Consider the following 17335-nt stretch of genomic DNA (forward strand, 5'->3'; position numbering starts at 1 on the left):
CTGCCGATGTACAGGGCGCTAAGCTAGGAGAAGCTAGGTGAATCGCACTAACAGTAGTAAGCTTAGGAGGAAGGATGAACTAGTGTAGAACATTGCTGTACAAATTGCTAGAATAGAGGTGTGTGTGCGGTTTAGCACGTTGTTTGAAACTTCCTATCAGATAAATGACGTATAACGCTGCTGTGCGATAGTAAGGGAATATGCACATAAACAGACATAGATATTAAAACTGCATTTCCTTTCAGTTAACATTATACTGCATGTACGCTTGTCAGTAAATGCTGATTACATAATGGCGCATCCCAGTTGTACGAGAGGGTGCCAGAAGACGTCAGTTGCTGGTGGGAGAAGATCTACGATCAAACAGAAGCCAGGATCAACATGGTCGTGAATGAGCCAGCAGCAACGATCAAGAAGAAGCAAGACCATGGGGAAGCCGCTGGAGATGAACCGAAGACCCTGGACCAGTGACAACAGCTGTACCATCGTGTGCTAAAAGCCTGTGGTCCGCCATGGATGACCACTAAGATCAGGAGATATTGAGGTGGGACAGACTATTTTAAGCATGGATTAGGATAGGGTAGCTTCTCAGAGGTTTGTAAATAAATATTTTCACCCTTCAGGCAATAATGATGTATTGTTCACACTCAGGACTTGCATGCATAGACAGTGTAGTTTCTTTTATTTTGGGTGTTAGCCATATTTGCTCACATCTGTAGGTTTGATTCTTGTTGTTTATGTAAATAGATATGCGATTTATTTCGGTGAGAGGGCTTGCAGTGTAAGATCATAGATATATTTGCATGAGAATGTATTACAGATATAGTTCCCACAACTTGATGTTGTCAGCGCTGTGGTCAGTAAGATCATCACAACTATTCCCTCATATATTCTCTCAGACATGAGCAGGGGTTTGAACGGTGGACCACAGAGCTCAGGGATATAACGCCCCGACCAGACAAAAAAGTTTGATTAGTCCGTATGTGGCCAGGCTGGATAAGCCTTAATTTGCGTGGTTACACACAAGATAAATGTATAATGTACAATGTTCAACGGCCTGTATAGAGCTCCGCGGATGAGCTGTATTGTGTGCAGATATACGCACAAAATGAGATTAAGAATTTATATTTTGCGACATATGATGTGAAAAAGGGCCAGGCAGATAAACCTCTTATTATCATGTATGCAATGAATGAAGGAAAATGTGATTTGTAACGGGCCCGAATAGACTGTACAGTCAGATGGTCAGGCTGGTAATTTACGACGGTCTGCATGGTAAGAATAATGGTCGCCGTTGTGACGTAAGCACGTCTGGAGAGGTAAAGGGAGGACAAAACGCTGCTGCTGACGTCATTTGTTTTGGTTGGAGTTCCCCCTCACCCAGGAGAAGGTCAATAGCCCAGGCATAACGGCTTGGAAACAAGGTCGTCTGTAATCGTTTGAAAGCTGCAAGAATCTACACATTTCATTATTGTACTTTATTACAGGGGATCGAAGATGCACGTGTTATTCTGTGTATTTTTATTGTATTATGTCTTTCATTTGCAGTTATGTTACACTTAGATATTGCACGGATACAAGAAGCGTCCGGTGTTCATGTCCCAGCTGATGAACGATGATGTCTGCGTGTGCAGAAGTATTTTGTTTTATAGGGTAAGTTCAGTCCTGTAGTGAAATGTAAATATTTCCCTACACTGGGGAACTGGTAATTAAGTAATGCAAAGGTATTCCTCCCTAATTCCATGCATCCTCTGTTGAATAAAACTCCTTTAAGAATTAAAAGAGTTTCTGTCTACACCATGACACTACTCCAGCTCATATGAGGTAACTCAGCGGTGATCGCCAGATGAAGATTAAATATGCCACTTCATGGCTGAATTATTTGTAGAAATCTTTATGGATTTAATCAGCCTACAAGTTATGTTTCAAGGGGCTGATGATCTTTGATGTTAGGCCCCTTTAAACAAGCATCATCATCATCATCATCATCATCATCAAGTTATGTTTGATTTTTCATCCATCTTTATGTTGCAATAAAGTGCTCATTGTTTTAAAATAATTTGCCAACTCACACAACATTTGAGATAAAGTAAAATCCTAGGCATATCTCCTGTACCTCTTAATTTATTTATAGGTCGCCTGAACATATCCACGAATACCGCCGACTGAGCAGCTTGGTGCTGTAGAGGACAGGATAAAATGGTAAGCTATGTGCCAACAATTGCGACCCATGAAGGTAGGTATTTCTTCGATACTACGGTACTTCCGATACGTTCTCAGCTTTCGCTCAACATGTATTGGAGGCTGTAGGGCACAGTAAACTTACGTACCCTTTGAGGTGGTCATGAATACGTCTCTAAGAGTGTGTTGTAAGAGATGCATATAATTGCAAGCCACCCTAATTCTTGCTCATAAATCCCGAAGAAGAATGGGTACTTAAGCTAATTCTTTCTCATACTGCTACTAAGTCATATGAAACATATTGAAAAAGCACTGTGAATGTGGAAACAAACTGTTGAAGAATTAGGGTACTCTGATAGGAGTTGCAGCCACAGACGACTATGTAGGACTAGGGAACAGATCGAAAGAAAATATGAGTCCAAAATTTTTGGCTACAGTCTGCCAGAGGATGATAGATATATGTAATGTAAAATGTTTTTTAAAAAATCCAAAATTCAAAAGCTACCATTATATACCACTAGCTGATGTACCCGTGGTTCGCTACGGAATTCTACATTGTATACAGAATTCTAAGTTAGGTAGTGTACATGTTGTGAGCAAGATTGTATTAAATTGCATACCTCTAAACGTTACCCTAGAAATGCAACGGGGAATTCACCAAACGTCTTTTCTCATAGGAAGACTGGTTTAGGGTATTTTCATTGTAATGGTAAGCCCGCCTGCCTATCATCAGTCACAATCAGGCTGGGGAGTTTTTATTATAATGTCAGACACTCACTCTCCACCTGCCTTTTTACATGCTCAGAAAGACTGTCTTAGTGGTTTTACCAACTGAAATGAACACAGGTCATTACTAGGGCCCAGATTTACATGCACTAAAAAACCTGAACATATGCACTAAAAAGTTAGAATATATGCACGGAAAATAAGGAAATATGCTCTTAAAAACATGCAATTTTATTCATTTACCTATTTACAGGTATCATTTATTGCAAAAAGAACCATCACAATAGGTAACTAGTAGGCTTTCAATGTTTTCTGGAGACAAACTATGTCTATTGTCCATCAAATTGAGTTTATAGGCTGAGAATGATCGTTCTACATCAACTGATGTGATTGGACAGTACTTATACATGGGCACCAACATCTCGGAGCATACATTTGGCAATGATACCCTAGTTCCACTCAAGTATTGACTAATTAACTTAATCTTCTTCAGTCCTGGGTTCGAATTCAACACCTTTTCTAATTTGCATTTAATCTTCTCTCCGATTCGCCTGGAGTGGAATTCAATGAAGATGCAGCTTTCTCAACGAGATCAAGTGATTCATGGAGGGGAGTACCAGAAGATTCTAAGCTCTCAATGGCTTTTTGAAGTTTAGAAAAATGTGCATGAATGAAATTCACATACTGATAAACAGAAGCGGTTTCAAACACAACTTTTGCATCACGGACACACGCAATATGCTCATCTTCAAGTTTTGGAACCACTTCTTTCACTTCATTAAAATTTTCCTGATAAAATGATACCGTAGATAACCATGTCTCCCACCTAGTCAGGACAGGTTCAGGTGGCAAAGGGACTTCAGGCAGACAATCTTTGTAGAAATGGACACGAGATGGTGCTTTCAGAAACAGTTTCTTCCCACATCCAATTAAAATGTCAACAGCTGGAAACTGCGCACGTATTTCTTCTGCAATGCGGTGTAATCCATGCGCTAAACAGGTTACGTGTATGAGTTTTGGATAAAATACTTGGAGGGCCTTTGCTGCTTTCAACATATAAGAAGCTGCATCTGTGAGCAGTACAAGCACTTTACAACAATTATTCTCAATTTCAGATGGCCACAATAGTCACAGAGAATCATTTACAAATCTTGCTATTGTGCTATGGTTCGTTTTCTCTAGTACTTTACAAGCAAGAAGATGCGGCTTACTGGGTTCGTCTGGATGTAATTTACCAACCACGAAATTTGCTATGTAACAGCCACATGAATCCGCAGTCTCATCCACCGATATCCAGACACAGTTCCTTCCGATATCGGAACGGATTATTTCCAGGGTAGTTTCATATAACGGAGGTAGATAATTTTTCCTAAGAGTTGATTCATCTGGTATTTTTTAGTTTACACAATATTTCTCGAGAAATGATCGCAGAACTGGATTGTTTAATTTATTCCATGGAATGCTGCTGTATACGAAAGCCCTACAAAGATCATTTGAAAACGTATTAAGAATACAGGACTTGGGCTTTACCTGCGTAAGAAGTAGTTGTGGTGTGCTGCTGTTCTCCTCCTTTGCTTTAATATGTGCAGTTGTTTCTGAATGCTGTTCAAGCTGAAATTTCTTTCCAGATTTCACTTCCTTTGAGCAAACTTGACAGTACACGATGACACCATCTGTTGAATTGTCCCTATTACCTGACACCCACTGATTTAGTAAATCTCTTCTGCGGCTCTTTTCCTTGGGCATTTTTAGAAACTAATACTTTTGAAAATGAGATGCAGGGCATTAAAATGGAACGTAACTAGTGAACTGAAAATACTTCAGTCCTGACCAAGTGTCCAAACCCCTGAGATTATTATCTGCTGTGGTAGAGAAAGGAAATCAGGGAAGTCCAGCCTGCCTACCCACAGCTAAGCTATCTGTTGCCATTGTCAGTTGTGAAAGTGAAGTGTCGTTACACAGAGAGTTGAAAATACCAACTAGTGAGGGATGCACATAAAACTGGCAACTAGCTAGGGATGTACCAAACAGATTTATTTCAGTAGTTCCAAACAGATTTATTTCAGTAGTTCTTTTAACTGTCCTTAAATTCAGACATTATGTACCAGAATATGCACTAACCCTCAAAATAAATCAAAATATGCAATTGCATATGCATTTTAAAAAATCCGGGCCCTAGTCATTACGATTACATCAGTAGGAATGGGGTGATTAAAAGCAATGCTTGCATATGAAATGTTCAATCAAATGAAAAAATACACATTTTCTCATTTTTAACAAACAAAACACACTGCCAATTTAACAGTCTGAAGCTCCATACCTGGAGTGACCAGGCCGCAGACAGCTGTGATTCGTCAACACTCTTCGTCATTTTTTGCCGGAGAGACGGGGGAGTTGAATAGCGGCGAGTCCCAGGGCAAAAACTATGCCTTTTTACTAATCTGTTTAATAGGAGTACCCCATGAGTCGGAAAATCTCAATTCACTACTCCGGCGGCGGAAAAACTATCTGACCTGGAGGCAAATTTTTTCAAAAAGCCAGAGCAGTAACCCCTTCACTGCCAATTTAGAATAAAATGAACGTAGAATTTATTAAAAGTGAAGACGAAGAAGCTTTCCTTAAGAAACTGCTCTTTTCAGGGTTGAATTTGAGTTACTTAGCGAATTGTGGTGCTATCATTTGGAATAGGCCTAAATTGTAATTGTAGACCAGGTCATACTACTACTACTACTACTACTGAGCCTCTACCTTAGGTGTGCACACTGCTCATTCAAAACAGCGCGTAAGCACAGCACCAGTTTGTTACGTACCAGCACTATCAGAAAATGAATGGACCAGAGGAATGAAATGCTAAAGAAGAAAGTTTTCTAATTCTCCAGCCATTTCCCGCCAATATTCAGTCAGGCTGTTATACTCTGTACGCAGCAGTAATCCCATCTATCGGAGTTGAATGGCAGCATAAGAGACCAAGAACATCAGAACCACGATGGTCAATGTAATGTTAATGTTCCTTAATGTTACGCGCTTTCGATTTTGTAGGTCTTCACATTCAGTTTTCTCCCGACTGAAATACCACTTATACCCCGTATGGTAAAACTGAATGAAACATAAATAATCAGAAATTGTATTCTTTATTCTTTTGTTATGTTGTACTTTTTGATAGGACCAATAACATAGGTCTTTAAAAATTAAATTTTAGGTGCCTTCCCCTAAACTACGATTTCATCCAGGGTGAATGAAATTGTTTATAGCTTAAGACTGTAGTTCCTTATTCCCCGACTCTATATACAGATTTTTATTAAATTCTGATAACCCATTTTCTCGTGGCTCGGAGTTGATATGGACTTAGCAACAAAAATACAAATTCATGAATGAGTTATTATTGCTGGTACGGTCAAATTGTATAAGACAAATGATCAGAAATTGAATTCTATATAACTTTAGTTATGTGGTATTTATCAATAGGACCACTAATAATATACATATTTGAGAATTACATTTTAGGCCTTCCCCTAAACTACCATCTTGCACAGCGTGAATAAAATGATTTATAGCCTAGATTGTAGTGGCTCATCCATCTGACATTACATACCGGTTTTTGTGAAATTCTCCTCAGCCATTTTCTCGTGATGCGTGTACATACATACATACATACATACATACATACATAAATTACGAAAAAGTAAAACGTGCATTTCCTTGTTACAGTGGATATGACCGATACAGAAATACCATTCTTTTAACATTCTGAGCAATGTACAGACAAAACTCTTATTTTGTATATATATAGATTTGCAGGTACAGATCAAGTCACTGATTCCATCCTCCACTGACGAAGGCTGCAGCCGAAAATTTTGGACCCATGTTTTTCTTTTATGTGTAATCTATCCACGTGGTTTTTACATGGTAAGTCGCCGAGTTACATCTGTTTCTTAGACGTATATACATTGCTCCTGTTAGCTTTCTTACCAGAGCATTTATTTTGTAGAACTGTGTAACATTGCTTCAAATATTATTTGTATTAAGATGCACCGAAATTTTGCCCTTAAAATGGCTTACAATCAGTAAATCTAACAATACGAGCCTAAACATTTAAATGCTCTGAGAAGTCAACCAACTGTATTGAGATAAAATCCTGCAACTGAGATGCTAGCACAAACAGTCTGCTTTTGCAGCTGGTTGTAATTCACAAAATAATGATTAAAAAAGAAAAAGTATTTTTTTAAAATAAAACATATTAACCTCTACAGACCCAAGGTATAAAGTAATGCTATTTTTGAAATAAAAATCAGATATATTGCTAATTGGGCATCACATATCACAGATACAATAAAAACTATGAATTTTTGAAAAACATTTTTGAAAAACTGCATGTGTCGTATGTGACACATTGGTACTCTAACTTACTAAAAGGCACTTCATAGTCTTGAATGAATTACTGGGTTCTTGGCACAAATTTGCAAAATCTACCACACGAAACACTGTTGTATGTTCACTACTGCAAGCTAACAATCTTTGTCTATGTTCTGAGAACAGTTTAGGATACTGGACCTGAAACTGTGATGATGAAAGTGTCCCCTGTCATTGGCAACTGCTGCTGTTGCTCACTTCCTCCGGTGGTACCCTTTGAAACAGTTTCGCCCAGAAACAAGACACAGATGTACTCCACATACTGTGCAGAAAACTCGAGCTCGCACACTTTTGCAGCCTGGCATTCTGCATCTGTGTGTTTTGCCATCATCCACCATTTCTGGCATGTGAAGTGCACCAGACGTCCTCTTAGCAGTGCTTGGATGTGGTGATGAAGACTTTCTTTTTTTCACCTGGCAGGCTGTGTCTTCTGGTGTTTCATTTTCTTCTGATTCTTCTTCTCCCCTGTTTGGTTCTGAATTCATGAGCCATTCGGCTACTTCGATTTTGAAGTCCAGGTAGTCCATGATGTCTTTCTTTGCTTTCTTCAGTACCTTGCAATCCCCTCGGTACTCTATCCATCCTGCTGCACAAGCAAAATCAAAGAAGTGTAGAATGAGCCGTACAGTCCATTTTCTGGTTTTTGCATTTTGCCTATAGTATGACAGCACTCTGTCGAGGAAATCCACTCCTCCCATAAATTTGTTGTAATTCTCAACAATGAGAGGCCGCTTCACTTTCTTGTAGATTTTGTCTTTTTTGCACCAACGGCGGCATTCCCCAACTGGATTTGTGCCTTCTATGGACGAGGCAAGAGTAACTGGCTTATTATCAAACCATTTTACTATGCACACTTGCCCATCGCCACGAACAACTTGGTCAACCGAGCCCCTGCCTTCCCTCTTCATTTCTGCATCACTTCTCAGTCTTACTTCACGAGGAATACGAGAAAGTTGTATTGTTCCCGTTCCTTGGCATGAAGCATCAGAATGTAGGTAATCCAACAAGGTTTCAGACGTAAAATATCTGTCCATGTATACTACCGTCCCTGGTGGTAAAGTTTGTGACAGCCTCATCACAACTTTCCCCCCAATGTCCAGGTCATCATACCCATTTACAATTGTGTCTCCTTTCCCCTCGTACATGAAGAAATCTAGTGGTAGACCATCAGGAGCACAACATACAAAATTTTTCAATCCACACGGTTCAGGCTTTCCCCTGATGTACTGTCGCATTGCAGCATGACCCCAGAATGGCACCATCTGTTCATCAATACACACCTGCATCGACCTCGCATTTTTCAAGCACCCATCACGAACTGACTCTAATAAAGGCCTCACCTTCCAGAACTTATCATTGCGGCGTTCAGTTGGTACATCATCATCAACTACAACTTTCAAATTCTGTCTGATGGCAAAGAAACGATTTCGGGACATCTTTGAAGCTATGTGTTCTACTTTAGTGGAACCCGCCCAGTACATCTTCAGCCTTGGGTATCCCAAGTATGACATAGTCATTGAAATGCCAAAAAACCTTTTGATTTCTTCGGCAGTTGTATTGAGAGATTTTCCCAAACGCGATAGAGACATCACATTTGTACATCGAGATACAACGCTGTAAATACTCTCCGACACATATTTCGAAAAATATTGAAAGGGTTGCAACTCCTCAAAATCACGTGGGACCTCATGTAAAGCTGGAGCAGGTGGAAGAGGTTCAAATATATCGGTATGTCTCCATGGTGGAATACGATGATTCACTGGAATTTCTAATTCTTCAGTAGGATCCTCGGGACTGTCGGAAAGAACATCTTCGTAAATGACTTCATCGGGTGTTAAAATGTCATCACTTTCCGAGTCCACACCCTCGAGATCAGAGCAGTTGCCATCAATTTCAAGTTCTGATATAATTTCCTCCGCGGACACTGTAATGCAAGAGACCGTTAAAAATTAAATGCCAGAATGTATTTGAATTATGCCAAAGTCACACTGCTTACAAAAATGTCTCAGTCTCGCAAGAAGACAAACTTTTTTAACTACCTATACCTATTAATTCAAATCTGTTGTCACTATTTATTACTATTTTGCTCTAATTGTCGAGAAATTAGTGTATCGGAACAACACTGGTACTCTAATTTCTTTAACGGTCGTAAGAAAATTCTAAACCAAATCAATATTAGAATTAAGGTTTAGTTCTAGTGTGTCGTATGCGACACACGCTTTCAAAACACTTCGTACAGTCAAGATAATTCACAAAATTGTAAATTATACTATATCAACAGACTCTTTAATGTGTTGCAATTATAACTCAATTGAAACAAATCAGATACATGCAAATAAAAACAGTCAAAATCACTTACATGCAGAACGCGCCATTTTCAGTTCAATTTCTGAGCACACGATCTCAAACAATGGCTTCCCAGTCACGCAGTTCCCGTTATTTGGGCTCAAAACTACTTTCGGTCATTAACTGCACTCTACAGTTTGCCACGAGAACTAAATTGGATGTGTCGCACGCGCCACACCGGTTCCCTAGCCTTCAGAACATTGCTAATTTTATGTGTCGTATAGGACACACAGGGTCTGTAGAGGTTAAACATCGTAGACCACCTCCAGTTGCCCGGGTGTGGTGTACTTTGTCTGTTCACGAACCAATGTTCTCTCATAATCTTTTCCCAATCTTATCCTCACTCCTTGGTATCTTCCTTCACCAGGTATGTCCATTTTCCTCTGGGTCTGCCCATTGGTCTTTTCCTTATACTTCTCTTTCATATTTTCTTCTTACAGCCCTGCTAGCACTAATCCTTCTTACATGGCGAAACCACTTCAGTCTTGCTTTCTGAATCCACTGTTGTAGGGAGTCTCCTATTCCAACCACCCCGCGGACTTTATATAATAATGTTATTTGCTTTACGTCAAACTAACTACTTTTACGGTCTTCAGAGCCGCCGAGGTGCCGGAATTTAGTCCTGCAGGAGTACTTTTACGTGTCAGTAAATCTGCCGACACGAGGCTGTCGTATTTGAGCACCTTCAAATACCATTGGACTGAGCCAGGATCGAACCTGCCAAGTTGGGGTTAGAAGGCCAGCGCCTTAATCGTCTGAGCCACTCAGCCTGGCGGACTTTATATAATTCCTGAATTTGTCCTTCCTGGTCTTCTGTATTATGGTGCACAGGAACTTCATTTCTGCAGCCTGGAGTTTTGAGTTGTCTTGTCTCGTAAACGTGGTAGTTTCCTAGCTATACACGAGGGTGGGTGTATAATATTTATATAATGCCATCTTTGCTTATAATGGTACAGAAAACATGTTATGATATATATAATTAATGTAAATCATTTTATAAATAAAAAACTAAACAGCTACCATTACATACCAATACAGGTACAGATCAAGTCGCTGACCATCAAAGTAATCCTTCATTAGCCAACGTTGAGATTACATGAGGAATCTCGACCTCATAGTGGAGCTGGTCTTCAGTTTTACCTGCTACTTTAATGGATAATATAGAATCCAATGGAATCAATGAACGTAACCGCTCCATAATCTTCTTCTCGTTCTGGCTCTCTTCATCTATTCCTAAAATGTTAAAATGTACATGTAAGTACTGGATAACAATACACTGAGCAACTAAGTATAAATAATGGTATAAAGAATCTAGGATGTTTTGCCCTTTAGAGCAATTAGTGCAACTATTAGCAGATTTCTGTATTTTGCACTCAGTGATCAACACACTAAATCCTTGTAAAATGGTAAGCAGCTTTCCTGCTACATATAACCAAGACCAACTAGAATACCTCATACTTTAACCGACCAATCAAAACTGCCATTAATAGCAGCAACTGGAGTGCTACCATGTATTTGTTTTGATTCTTCTAAATCATGCTGTTACCAAATATTATGGAAATCTGAACATTATTAATCGTAAATTATATTTATTTATAATCTTAAATAGGCTATAGATCCTCTTTCAGTGTCGTAAGAAGCTATTTGTTCTCAAAGAGCTTATTTATTCGAACAATATCGGTGGCGATTAGGTTAATGATGATTCTAGTCTTTTCTGAAAGTATTTTCTTTATTTTTAGTTACTTATGCATTATGTTTATGGTTTAATGTGCTGTGTGTCTCTATGTAAGAAAGGGCATAATTTCAGTGTTCCTGTTTCCAAAAGACTCTGTATTAACGCAAAAATGGGTTAAGAGCATTCATATGGAAAACTTCGAACCAAATAATGATAGGCCTAATAATGTTGTGTGCATTAATCACTTTGAAATCAAATTTATTGTAAGGGAAGATGATATACTCATAGAAGGTGGTGATCTTAATTCCAATGTTGCACAAACTTCCAAACTTAAAACTCACGATGCCTATCCTAGTATTTACCCCTATCAGCCAACATACCTTACCACAAAGAACATGAAATCACTCCCAGAAAGAATCCGAAAACCATGACGAAGATTTATGATCTAGAGACTAAAATAATCTTAAATGGTGGTGCAAGAATAATGTACTGTAATTAATTTTGCCAAATTCATTATGGTTTTACAATGAACATGCGTAAACTAAACCTAACCTCACTTCCCGGGAGTGAGAATGAGAATTATGTTCTTTTTTATAAAATACAATTTGCCATCAATTGTGGAGAGTTTTAAGGTGACGAGTGCTTTAGATGTTCAAGTGTATCATACAAATATCATTGTACCTACTCAACAATCCAGGTGGATTTTGGAGAGTTGAAACTTTGTTCGAGAAATTTGTTTGCATTTTTTAAGTAAAGGCCTTTGGTTAATTGGGATGTTGAATAGTATTTCATGTAAGGTTAATAAGGTTGTTTGTTGATATCTCTTTATCTTATTTGCTGGCCGAGGTTTCACACGTAAAATATGTTTACAGTGTTTGTCTGTTAGTGATGGGACATTCGATTAATTTTACTGAATCGATTCATTTGATTCCGTTCACGTTACTGAATCGATACAGTGATCCGATTCACGGCACATTAGTCACCGCTCCTACTGCATCTGTGTAGTATGTGCTGGTAAGACAGCAGCAACAGCATTCAGTGCTCGCAGCTGTCATCTGGTCTTCATACTATGAACTCCTTTCTTAGAAAAAAATGCTAGTCAGTCTAACACATCGAAAGTTTTCGGCGACGCAGGGTGGGAAATGTTAGGATTAGGACGGTAGCAGCCATGGCCTGCCGACGGTGGGATTCGAACCCACCATCCCCCGAATGCAAGCGCATAGCTACGCGATACTAACCGGTATTTTTCTATCAGCTGAGGATTTTTTAAATCGTCATATTTTGTATAGGCTACCCGAGATGTACAGTAGCCCGCTGGTTTTCTGATTCAACATACTGTTGGTTAAGTTATTGCGTCTGTCCACATATGATTGAAGTCTTGTGCAACGATGTGACATATGAACTGAGAGAATACTAAGCCGTTCTTCCCAATATAAAACGTACTTTTGAGTGGTCATGAGCATGACTCATAGTCATAGAGCAGGCTAGGGTCGAGTTTAATTGTCAAATGTCAACTAAGTTATAATACTAAGATTCATTAAACTAATAAATAGTATAACCTAATAGCCTAGCCTACCTACTTACTAGCTACTTCAGAATTATGTTTTGATTACCTTTTTAACACTGCAAATAAATCCATCTATTATTTAAACCTCCCCGTAAGAAGAGGACAGTGAATGCGAATGGGTATTTTTTCAAATGAGCTAAGCTCGAGAATCCATTATAGCATATGATTCTTTCAGTGTACTGTACCATAGCTCACTGTATGTCTCGCTCTCTTCGCCAGTGTCCAACTGTCCAGTGTGCCGATAAGGAGCCGTGTATCTTGTGTCCCACCGAGCCGTGCTAGTTCAAGATTCTTTCGGTGTGCCATGGCTCACTGTACGTCTCGCTGCAGCGGAAAAGTCTTGAACGACGTGTTGAGGAGGTTATATGTACAATTATTCGCCGAGATATATTTATGGTCATGAATGACGTGATATTATAATGTTTAATGTCGATATATGGAGAGATAGGTATACGTATGAATCTGTGGTAGTAAATACGATGTGTTACTAACCATTAATAACATTTAACGTATGCGGCATGATTTTAAAATAGTAATACAAAATATCGTCGTTGCCGGGACGAAACCTCCTGTGTGTTAATATTTTTGGAGATATACTGACCCGCAGCACATACATTATTAAGTGCGAGAATGCCTTGACAACTGTCACACAATATTGCACCTTAGATGACAGAACCTTACCGACCAAAGTTCTAAGCTAAAATATTTCACATAGGAGGTTTTGTCCCGGCAACGACGATATGTTGGGTTAATTATACATGTATACAATGGAACACGTCGCAGAATTCGTATACTGGTAATTGTCAACAGTCTTTAGATTAAAATATCCAAATAAGGAATAAATAAGAGTAAACTTGTTGTCTTCTTGGAGAATATGTCAACGTTGAATGTTATTTGATGTTTGGTCTCAAGGGTATATTTTAATGGATAAAGCGACTTCATAATTTAAATCTCTACCACAATTAAATAAATAATGTTACTAAATATATTCCTACGAATTTTATGGTACTTGATTGGACATAGGTGCAACCATAAATCATGACAGACATAATTTCTGATAGAATTACGATAATAACGGGTCATTATACGATACCTACATTTAATTTTAGGATATAATATGATTATTTTTACCAAATGACATTGTCAAACTGACAAATATTTTTCATTTAATGATCGATATATGTTCGAAATAGCCATTTTGAGCTATCATATATTTGGAAATTACTTGCAACTGCTGATGTTACAATTTTGGAAGATATGCATTTTGTTTAGTGACAAAATATGAATTCAATAGCAACGAAAATAAGCATTTAAAAAAGAGCCGAGGGACTCTAAGCATATTTACTGTGCATTTTCTAAGGCTTAGGGACTTTGCTTTTTTTAACCAATGTTAACTTATCTGTTTATCAATTCATTGTCATTTTTAATATGAGATACTTAATTTCAAAGAATATCTGACTACATTCTCATCAAATATGACTGGCATCAAATATGACTGGCACCTACGACTTATGTGATTATTAGAATTTTTTTTATGTCGCGGATAACAATTACTTAGCAAGAGGATTAATTGAATCAGATCATAGATAGTTTAGATTTATATTTTTTTTGACAGAAAGAAGAGAAAGATGATTGATGTAAATGACTGTTATATTTTCTTTATGATTCTAGAATCATGAATAAAATAGTAGATTTATACAATTAAGAGGTTATTACTGAAAATAGGCTGATAAAATTATAGCAGATAAGATGATTTTGAATTAATTTTTAAAAAAGATTTTTTTAAAATCTCTTGAATGAATGGACATGAACAACTTATCGATTCCGACGGATGGATGGTATTGCAGGTAAATTATTAAAAGGAAATGCGGGTTCCCAGTTGACCTCACGTTAAAAATACTATTTACAGATGCATTTTAATTATCCCTGAGAGGTGTCGCGTGGCAATTTGGAAACTATTTCGATGACAAATGTGACATGTGAAATGAAGATTGCGGCGTTGCTTAATTTTTTTTTATGGCGCGGTCACTGGTTTATTCACTGATTAATAGAAGCAAGTATAGCTACCGACACTAAGCATCGTTTTCATAAATGCATTGATCCATTCTACTGATCTGAAGAGATGATAGTCGGAGGAGGGGAAAATAGCAGGAGTATTTGATAGGTCGCCCACGATGGTGCAAGAAAATGATTCCCCGCAGGATGGTGCAGTAGTGACTGATTGATTCGAGAGACAGATTTTTTTTTCCAAAGGTGTTAACAGAGCTATGATTCTTGTTTCAGTACTGTATCTACATTATTCTGTCTTCTAAAAAGTTACTATAATAAGTGTTATAATTAAAGTGATATCGTAAAATAATGCATTCAGTAAAAGCGCACAGATACATATGATTCAATTAAGTGCTATTTGTACATGCTCAAAAACCGTATTCTTTATATTTCGAAATTTCGACAACTCGAAATGAAATTTATCTCCCGAGGTGATTCGAGATATCAAGGTTCCACCGTACTTATATCACAACAACACACGTAAAAAAAAAAGCATAATAGTTTCCTTCATTAGACTAAAATGAACATTAATTTTATAGGCATCATTGAACACTTGGAGATAAAGTTTCTTATGTTCTTTGGCCATAACGTGAAGAGGAAATACCAGAAACTGTCACCGACACAACTCCCTGAAATAAATTCAACTCATTAAAATTATGAAAGGGGAATGAACAAAAAGGCACTGAAATACGCAAAGCTACCACATACAAAACAGATCGGTAAGTCTCATACATTTTGAACATACGATTTTGACACGGGGAAAAGCACAGAACCGCTAGAAAAAAACATGTGGCCTACAACTCCAACAAAATCACGGACAGAAAAGATGTTAACAGAGCGCGAACCACACAATAACGTCATTCCTTCTTCCCGAATAACCGAGTCGCTAGAACGCATCAGCCTCTCTTGTTTGTAGGACGACTACTGTCCTGAATCCCCAGCCATAAAGCACACATGGTGCTGTAGCGAGCAGGAAACACGATACACGAAGGTGATGGACAACACATTCGCGAAATAAAGCATCAAATAAACACGCTTGAAAATGATGCTGGTAAATTACACAAGCACATAAGAATTTAGCTTTTATCCTAGGACCCTACTGGAGATTATACTGGTCAAAAATAGGAAGAATTAAAAATAAATAGGAAAATCGGAAGACGAGTTAAAAAACAGAAAGTTTCCGGGTAAATCAGAAGGATTGGCAGGTATGGCGCTTGTATAAGAAGCCACAGAAACTGCAGTATGTCTTACAGAAGTAGGAATAAACTCTCGAAGAAATGCAAAACGTCAAAATGTTGCCGCCTGCCTACAAGCTGGCTTATGACTGCTTTCCAATTCCGGGCTGAACATTCAGACTCCAATAAACAACTACAAATCATATTTCCTCCGATATGTTTAGCTCCCCGATCATCTTATTCTTAGGCTTCGGCCACTGTGCAGGCAGCGAGCGGAGCATTGCCGCTGTCAAAAGTTGAGGAGTGGGGGAGGAGGGAGCGTTGGTGTGGACATCTTGTGAGAGTCAGTCAGCGGCGCGGCGTGTCCCCTGCATGTGGTGATTAGATAATGGCGGTATCAAAGTTTTCCCCGTTTGTCTTTGCGTTTAGAAAATTCTTACCTAAAAAGAAGAGTTCGAAGTAGGGTTAGGAGAGAATCTGGTGTTCATCCAATAGGGATGTAGGCAGAGAAAGTTCGCGCCAGATAGCGCTCATGTACTACTGGGTAAGCGCAAGGCGATCGTCTTATGTTTCTCCCAGTCGGCTGCGAGTAGTGTATAGAATGTGACCGAGTTGTCTGAGATAAAGCCGATTGTATCTTCTCTAATTTTACTCCAATACTATATTAATTAATTGTATAGGTATATCCCCTAGTATATTGGGGACGATTTTCAGCGTTTAAGCCTTAAACACCTGCAATATGAACTACGGACCAGAAACGCTAAAACTAGCAGGAGGAAGGAAGAATTAGTACAGCGGTAATTAGAAAATTCTAACACGCTTTATTATCCAAATAATGAATAGGAGTCAGCATGCCTTTTCCTAAAGATTACAATTACTTGAGTATTGTACATTGATAAATATATAAATGCACTTCCACAAGACAAATCCTAAATAGATATTTAAACACGCACTTGCTCCCCTTGCTTATAGAACTCGATTCATGTATTTTTTTAAAGGTTGATGGCTTACAAGAAACTGCAGATACAGCCTTTGTCCACCACCAAATGCACGTGAATATTCTTGAGTTTCCCATTGCCGGTTCCTTTGAAAATTTGACCATCAGCCATAAGGTAAAGATCACTATCACAAATTTGCATCTGATGGATTATTTCGTATTTAGAAAATCGGAAATAGATGGAGCACCTGTTTCCAACTACAAATCAT

General features: G+C 38.4%; 1 protein-coding gene across 1 annotated transcript in view; it reads right to left on the reverse strand.

Moving 5' to 3' along the window:
* The window catches only part of vret (vreteno), a 392221-nt gene that overhangs the window by 9767 nt on the left and 365119 nt on the right, over positions 1–17335 (reverse strand). The window contains exon 14 of the mRNA XM_068225072.1: positions 10694–10896. Within this exon, the coding sequence (XP_068081173.1) occupies positions 10724–10896 (173 nt within the window). The 3' untranslated portion in view covers positions 10694–10723. The remainder of the gene's footprint in view (positions 1–10693; positions 10897–17335) is intronic.

This window comes from Anabrus simplex, chromosome 1 (assembly GCF_040414725.1).
Source record: "Anabrus simplex isolate iqAnaSimp1 chromosome 1, ASM4041472v1, whole genome shotgun sequence".
Lineage (NCBI taxonomy): Eukaryota > Metazoa > Arthropoda > Insecta > Orthoptera > Tettigoniidae > Anabrus > Anabrus simplex.